Below are 7,854 nucleotides of genomic sequence, written 5' to 3'. Positions count from 1 at the left end.
CCCCCCCCCAATTACAGCAGCTGTTTCTCTAGTCAAGCGCACACCTGTTAATCTTCCTCTAATGGACCATCCATCACTCCCGCAAGCATTTTTCTGGGAGAGAGGCAGCGAGCGGGAGACACACGGACGAACACCGGCTATTCTGCATTGTGAGACGGAGGAGGAGGGTGTGTGGAGAGGGAGGGGGTCAGCCGTGAGGGAGGTGGACAGACAGACAAATATGGACATGGGGAGTGAGAGGCAAAGGCGGGGTGTGGAGAGAGGAGACAAGGAAAAGCACACATGAAAACATAAGGAAGGACCAAGACTGGGACCTTGCAGGAGTGGGTGAAGGAGCCAGGAGCGTGAGAGACAGCAGGCAGACAGACAGCCAGGCAGAGACCCACCCAGTGGAAGAGGGAGGCGACAAAGGGCAGAAAACCACGTTAGGCTGGAGGCAGGAGGGAAGAGGGCAGGTAGGGAGGGGCTGCAACCTGGGGGCCCAAGGTGGAGGGAGAGGGTCAGGGGCCCGCTCCTCCTGGCCTGACGCCAGGCGTGGAGGCACGAGGCTGCCCAGCCTCTGGCCATTTCTGCAGGGGTAAGTAAGGATCCTGCCGGGCAGGGGCCCCTTGGCTGTCCACCATGGAGCCCGGTACCACCCCGTGCTGGTGATGGCAGTTGGTGTTAAGGGTCTCCCCCCACACCAGTCGGCACCAAGCTCTTTCCATGAATTATCTCATCTAGGCCTCGAACTTTACGCCACAGTATCCCCATTTTATAGACGGGGACACTGAGGCTCAGAGGGAAGTGACTGCCCAGGGCCAGGGCCAGGGCCAGGAAGTGATAGAATCGGATCTCAATCTGAATCAAAGGAATTCTCCCTCAGGCCTGCCCCCCCCATGGCCCTGACAGCTTCAACTGCCCCACTTTTCTGACTTGAGGCTACAGTTCAGCATACAGACATGTCACTGCCCTGCTCACAAGCCTTCTGTGACTCCCCACTGCCTTGAGGACAAAGCCTGCCTTAAGACACTTTGCAGATGGACAGCACCTCCAGCCTCCTGGGCTGTCTCCTGCCCTTTGCGCACATCCTCCTTGAGGGCTCAGGGTCCTTTGGGGGAATGCCTGTGCTCCTGGTCCCTGTACCTGTCCCTCCTCGTCTCACTGATGCACTCCTAGTCAACCTTCAGGATCCATCTCCAGTGCCACTGCCTCTGGGAAGCCTTCCATGACTGCAGCCTATGTTGGCTCTCTCCCCTAAGCCCCCACAGAGCTGGAATGTTGGGCACTAAGCCAGCCCATCCTCCTCTACCCAGAGTCATGCCAGACTGGCTGCAGAAGGGAAAATAAAGATTGCTTTGAGCCATCCACTGATCTAGAAGCCTGGAATGCAGTCCCCTGGGAGCAGGGGCAGTGGACATGCCCCAGCCTGCTCTAGGAGGCTGTGTGCACCCCAGCCCTGCCGCCCAGTCAGCCTAACCCTCTGTTTCTTGTTGTCCAGCTCAGTGACCACCCTTCAGTTCCAGGACGGGATGGGCTGAGAGCAGGTTGCCCAGCTTGGGAGGAGTCGTGCGCCTGGACAGGTGAGTCCCGGGAGAGGGAGAAGCTGCCACCGGAGCCAGGCCTCCCGGACAGGCCTCCCACTGCCTCCTGTCCACTTTGTGGAGCCTCTGCCTCTGTCTCAGCATCCTGGAGCCCTGCTCTGACAGTTGCTCACTGTGTCATCTGGGCAGGCCTCAGTTTCCCCATCTGCTCAGTGGCTATAAGACACTGGCCTTGCCTGCCCCATAGGGCTGCCATGAGGATCACAACGGGGGGGATGTGACAACACATGACAGCAGGTAGTGATGGAGGAATCTGTGCCCCCCCCCCCAAGCTGACCCCACCCACCCGCTTGTCATGTAGCCTCAGTCACAGACCGTTCTGGGCGTCCCCTCTCTTCCCTTGGGCTACTCAGGAGAGCAGACTTCAGCACCATCTGACCACCTCCTGGGTCACAAGCAGGCCCCTGCCTGGATGATGCCCCTTTTACCAGTTACCTCCTCCCAGGCCAGTCCCTGCAAGGAACAGTGTCTTTGCCCATGAGGAACCTGGGACGTTGGGATCCCTTGTGATTGGGGCAACCACGGCCACCTAAAGGCCAGGCGCACCCAAAATCTTATCTCTTGTCTGAGCGGCCATGACCGCGGAGGCAGGGATGGCAGACGGAGCAGGAGAGCAATGCCCAGGCTTTGCCCCATTCTCACTCTCTAGCACCCCCACAGCCATGCCAGGCTCCCTGCCAGGCCCCAGCGATGCCACCCCTCTGCGGTCACCACCCCTGCAGGAAAGGGGCTGTGTGCGTTCACCCGCCTTCTCCTGCTCCTCCCCGCTCTCCGCGCCTCCCAGCGGCCCTGGGCCACCTCTCCCTGCAGGCACCACCTCAGACAGGGCTGCTCAAAATAAACACGGGGGCGGACCGTTTCCCGCCACGCGGTGTCTGGGCGCCGAGGGGAGTGGAGCAGAAATGCCAGCGGGCCCACAGCAGGCCCTGCGCAGAGCTCGGCAGAACAATGGCTGCCACTCAGGGCTGCTTTAAAAAGAACATTTTTTAAAAAATTCTCCCTCCCCCTCGCTTTTTCATTAATTAATTAATTTTCCGAGGCCCCAGACAGCAGAAGGTAACCTCACCCCAAGGGTGGTGATGTGAGGCTCGAACAGAAGAGTCATCAGTGGTCGCAAATCAGTGAGCATCGACTACGTGCCGGGCTTCCTGATTAATCCCCCGGCCACTCTGTGACCAGGGCCCGTGCGCCCATTTCCAGATGGAGCCGCTGGCTGAGGGAGGCCAAGGGACTTGCCAAGGCCCCCTCGCTGGCCAGTCGCAGAACCAGGAGAGGAGCCCAGGCGGGGGGTGGCAGGAGGCATGTGGGGTAGAGGCCGGGCAGGGAGCCCCTGAGGTCGGGCCACTGGATAGGGGGAGAGGCAGTGACCCAGAGAACCCCAACAAGCAGGCCTCTGACAAACTGCCCTGATCCGCAGCGTATGCCGATTTCCGTGGTGTAAATATTCCCACCATGGCCGATTTCAAGCTACCAACTGTTTAAAAACAGGATTTCGACATTCCTGAGTGTTAGAAAATTGGCTCTCGCGAGCCGGTTCCCACAAGGCCTGGTGGGAACAGTGCCCAGGCTCCACGGCAGGAGCACTGTGATAAGTCCCTCTCTGCTACCCGCTCAGAAGTGACAGCCAGCGCCCCGACATCACCTCGTCCCCCACGGGGCCCCCCTCTGGGGACCGCAGGTCTCGCCAGGGTTCTGCCCCCACCCCCGCCCCCGGCATGCCTAGGCCAGGAAAGGCCAGAAGTCTGAACCCTAGGCGAGGGGGGTCTGGGCTGCCTGTCTCCCCAGCTTTACCCTGCAGAGAGCCTTCCCCCAGTCCTCCCCAGAGACCTTTTTAATTAAGCCAGAATGGCTGGCAAACCAGCAGCTCTGAACAGAGTGTCGCCGCAGCCCCAGGGGCCGCGTTTAAGTAAATTGAATGAAGCCAGCGCTCGGAGAGCTAATGAAGAGGGAAATGAGAGTGTGGCCCACCCCAGGGTGCGGCAGCGGCGGGCGGGTGGAGGGCTGCCGCAGAAAGAAGGCGGCACGGGAGCAAAGGGGGACCTCATTCTAAGCCCTGCAGGGGTGCCAGTCTTGCCACAGAAAGATGTGGGTGCAGATCTGACTCCTCACTGGCTGTGGGACCTCAGGTCAGTCACATCCCCTCTCTAGGCCTCAGGGTCACTAGCTAACAAATGGGGACCCTGTCTCTGAACTGCCCTCACCCCCAAAGCTCCAGCAGTATCCCCTATGGTCCAAGGGGCCTGGGACACACAATTCAACTCAGCCAACACCCACTCTGCGCGCTACATACCCAGCGCTGAGGACGGAAGAAACCATGGGGTTAGTGGAGGAGGGAGACAGGGGACAATCCTTGCACGGCCACCTCGGGGCCACTCTCAGTATCTTGGGACTGGGTGGAGGGTGGACTAAGTGGGGGGTGTCAGGGACACAAGGATGTCCTACCGGCTAAAGGCACTGCCCCCAGAGGAAGCTTGGCTGTCAGAAGAAAGGTCTGTATTTTGTGCCAAGGACAACAGGGAGCTGTGGCAGTTTGGGGCAGGGCTCACTCCACCTGTCTGGGGGAGAATGGACAGGGGGCTCACTGGGAAAGGTGACAGCTGGAAGTCAGGTCTGGCAGGAGCTGACAGGGGACGGGCCGTGGGTGCCTGGTGTCCAGGCTGAGCTGCTCAGGAAAAAGGAGCTGGAGCCGAACCCCGCAGTCCCAGTACTAGTGTGGCTCCCCTCGCTTACTCGCTTACTCGCTCACTCGCTCACCCGCTGGGCAGACACCCAGAGCTTCTCCTCCTCTGGGCTGGGCCCGGGGCTGGGCACTAAGGACCCAGTCCCCGTGAGCTGGGAGACAGACACACAGGGGGCGTTCCACACCCCAGGCTGCGTGAGGCCGGCTTGGGCCCAAGCACCCAGCCCTCCCTCCACACCCGAGCCCAGCCCTGCACCCGGCGCCCGCCGCCACTGGCCTGCTCGTGGTGCTCGATGCCCATGCTGACGGTGTTGACCAGGATGGCCATCATGATGCCCCGGTTGAAGTACTTGCTGTCCACGATGCCTCGGAGCTTGGCTCGGGTCTCCCGCCACACATCCCCGCACAGCCTGGTGGCCCCATCCGCCTGCTCTTCCTCATCCCCCCTCCCCAGCCCTGAGGAGGCCCCATCCTCGCTGCTCCGGGCTCCGTCGCCGTCGGCCTCTTCCGAGCCGCCGCCTGAGTCACCAGAGCCCGAGCCCTCCTGGCCCGAGTCGGTGCTGCCCAGGCCCGAGGGCCGCCGGCTCGCCTCCTGCTGGCAGCGGGGGCAGCTGGCGGGGTCGGAGGCCAGCATGGCGGAGATGGGCTGCACCAGCGCGTGGGGCGTCGGGTCCAGGGGATGGTGTTGAGGGCACAGCTCTGCAAAGCAAACACAAGGCAGGGGTGTTGCCTCAGGTCGCACAGGCTGGAGGGTCTCAGAGGCGGCAGTCTCTGCCCACACCAGGCCCCAACCTAACCCTGGGACACAGCCCTGTGTGTGCTTCAGGCTCCTGGGTTCCAGACTCTGCTCTCCCAGCAGGAGGCCGAGGGGCCTGTGCTTCCTGGGGGACTGGCTTCACCTCTCTGGGCTTTGTCTGCCCCGTGTAAGGCCATGACTAGGAGCACCTCCTTGCCGGGCTGTGGGAAGGGTTCCACTGCGGCTGTGTGTGGTGTGTCTGGAACAGCACCTGGGACACGCCTGTCTGTCCTCCTTCTTCGAGCCATCACTTCCGGCCCGAGGCCCAGCCCTCCCACCATCCTGCCTGCTGACATCGGAGCTGGGCAAATGGCTGAGGAAGAGCTTCTAGAAGAGCCAGGCTGGTATGGACGATGGACGCCCCTCATGGGAGCCTAGGTGGCCTCTCCATCTTCCATTCTCCCACCCTAAGGTGGGGCTTGTGTCCCAGGGAGGAAAGGAGGCCAGAGCCCTGGGCAGGGGCAGACCCTTGCTCTAGAAGCCCCCTGAGACGTCCCTCCTCCCAAGCTGAGAGTCGGGGTTGGCTCCTGGGGGCAGAAGGCACAGCAGGGAGTGGAGGGCAGAAGGTTCCATCCCCTCTGCTGCCCCAGGGAGAGTTTCAGAAGCCTGGGCCGGTTTTGGATTACAGTTCTGTGATCTGTGAACCATTTCAGAGAAGTGTCAGGGAGGTTCTTTCTGGGTGGTTTGGTTTCTTCTTTATGTTTGCCTATATTTTCCTAGAATAAAGGTGTTTCGCTTGTGTGAGCCATAAATAAATAAATAAATAAATAAATAAATAAATAAATAACATTAAAGGGAAAGAAAAACATGTAATGCCTACCCTTCCTTTCCAGACTTTGCCTCCAAATATCTCCCAACGCCCCAGACGAGGCCCTCGGACTGATTCATCCCCCCGGAGCCGGGGTGAGGCAGCCAGAAGCGCAGGGGTCGGTCCCATCCCAGCAAAGCCCTGCTCGGCCCCACTTGTACGTGGGGCTGGGCCCCCTGAAACTTGTTTCCCAGGGAAGGGGGAAGGCACGGAGGCCCCAGGGCAGGGGGCAAGTTTTCCCTCCAGACACCCCCCTGAACTTCCCTCCACACAGGTTCCCTGGAGAAGGTGGGGGCAGCAGCAGGAAGCCCCTCCCTGCGTCACCCAGGAACACCACATCCCAGCCTTGCCCAGACCCTGGCTCCCCCGTCCACGTGCTGGGCCAGCCCACGGGCCACCTGGAGCCTCTTCCAAGACCATGCTTGGACGGCTGGCGCCCGAGGATGGGTGGGCGGCAGCTCTGAGCACCAGTTCTCCACTTGCCTCCCAAGAATCTCAGATTCCCAGGACGTCAGAGCTGCAGGAGCAGGGCCTGGGGGTGGCTGACTCCCACTGCACATGAGCCCTCAGCCTCCACTTTACAGAACAGGAGCCTGAGGCCCACAGAGGGGCCCAGGCTGCCCAGGGTCACACAGCGTTCACCTGCTCTCCAGTCCAGTCCCTGCTGACTTCTGCAGCACCAGCGGGTGGGGGGGGGGCCGGCTGGGGCTGGGGCCCTTCTCCCGGGGAGCTCACTGCCTTCTGCGGGAGTGGGAGCGTTAACTTTCCTCCGGAGGCGGGCTCAGCAAACGCAACTCTGACATCCCTGATGCTGTTTTTGTCACTGACACACTGTGTGACCTTAAGCGACTCCCTTCATCTATCTGGACCTTAGTTTTCCCATCCGAAAACGGGATCTTGTTACTCGCTCAGCCCCCTTCTCAGGACTGTTTTCTAGAACAGACGAGCGAATGAATGGAGAGCCCTTTCTGAGCCTAACAGCCCGGAGACAGATCACAAAATGGCACAGGTGTTCCTAACACGCCACGCCTTTGCAGGGTGGGGGCCACAGCCCCTGTACTCCAGGTGGCCGGCTGTCACTGCTCTGGTGTGCTAGCAAGCGTGGGGCGGGGGGGCCACAGGAACCCGCGTAGGGGGAGAGGCAGGCCAAGTGGAGGGGAATTTCAAAGTTTTACCAGCCAGGATGGACAAGTGTTCATTTCTTTCAAGTGTGAATCCCGGGGTGGGGCCTGAGTGCATGAGACCACACACTGGGATCCGAAGGGAATTCCTCCAGGGGGTGGGGTGCTGAGCTCCCCCCACCCCGCCACTGCCCCAGGCCAGCTCAGGCCAGGCCCCGGCAGGCAGTCAGGAAAGCGAGGACGAGGGAACAAGGGGCATGGACTGGCACTCCGAGGGAAGGCCTGGGTTCTGCACCTGCTGGACAGCTCTGCCGGCCCTGAGGAGATGGGGCGGGGGGCATGTCTCTGAGTCCCCAGCTGGAGGCACACGAGGCCTGAGTGGCTGGCCTGGAGGCCGTGGTGGGGGGACTATGGGGGGCAGGGTCACTTACTGTAGAGCCTGGGCTCCTTGGCGTGGGGCCCGGGCTTGGCGGAGGTGGGCGCCCCTGGGGCCGGGGCCCGGCGCCGGCTCTGCAGGGCCTGGTAGAGGCCCAGGGCGCGTCGCCTGGCCTTGCGCAGGATGTGGCAGATGTACTGGAAGATCTCCTCGTAACAGTCGCCGGGCTCCGCGTAGCTGGCCACCGTGCTGGAGGACAGGTAGCGCTGCCGCTGCTCCAGCATCAGCCGGTGCTCCCGCTGCTTGGTCTCCGAGAACTGGGTCGCTATGACAACGAGGCACAGGTTGATCATGAAGAAGGAGCCCACCTGTGACCAACGGGAGGAGAGGACAGGGACAGGAACAGAGGGGACGGATGGGTGGGGGGAGGCAGAGGTGGGGGAGAGGAAAATGAAGAGAAGGAGAAAGAGAAACGGGGGGGGGGGGGGGG

The 7,854-nt window shown here is 61.5% G+C and overlaps 1 protein-coding gene across 1 annotated transcript in view; it reads right to left on the bottom strand.

Moving 5' to 3' along the window:
* Window positions 1-7,854, bottom strand: part of CACNA1I (calcium voltage-gated channel subunit alpha1 I) — a 102,126-nt gene that overhangs the window by 28,431 nt on the left and 65,841 nt on the right. Inside the window, exon 9 of the mRNA XM_040637569.1 lies at window positions 4,541-4,962. Within this exon, the coding sequence (XP_040493503.1) occupies window positions 4,541-4,962 (422 nt within the window). The remainder of the gene's footprint in view (window positions 1-4,540; window positions 4,963-7,854) is intronic.

The sequence above is a fragment of the Ursus maritimus genome, unplaced genomic scaffold (genome assembly GCF_017311325.1).
Source record: "Ursus maritimus isolate PB19 unplaced genomic scaffold, ASM1731132v1 scaffold_21, whole genome shotgun sequence".
Lineage (NCBI taxonomy): Eukaryota > Metazoa > Chordata > Mammalia > Carnivora > Ursidae > Ursus > Ursus maritimus.
Note: the sequence above shows the minus strand (reverse complement) of the source record. Positions and strands in the feature narration are given on the sequence as shown.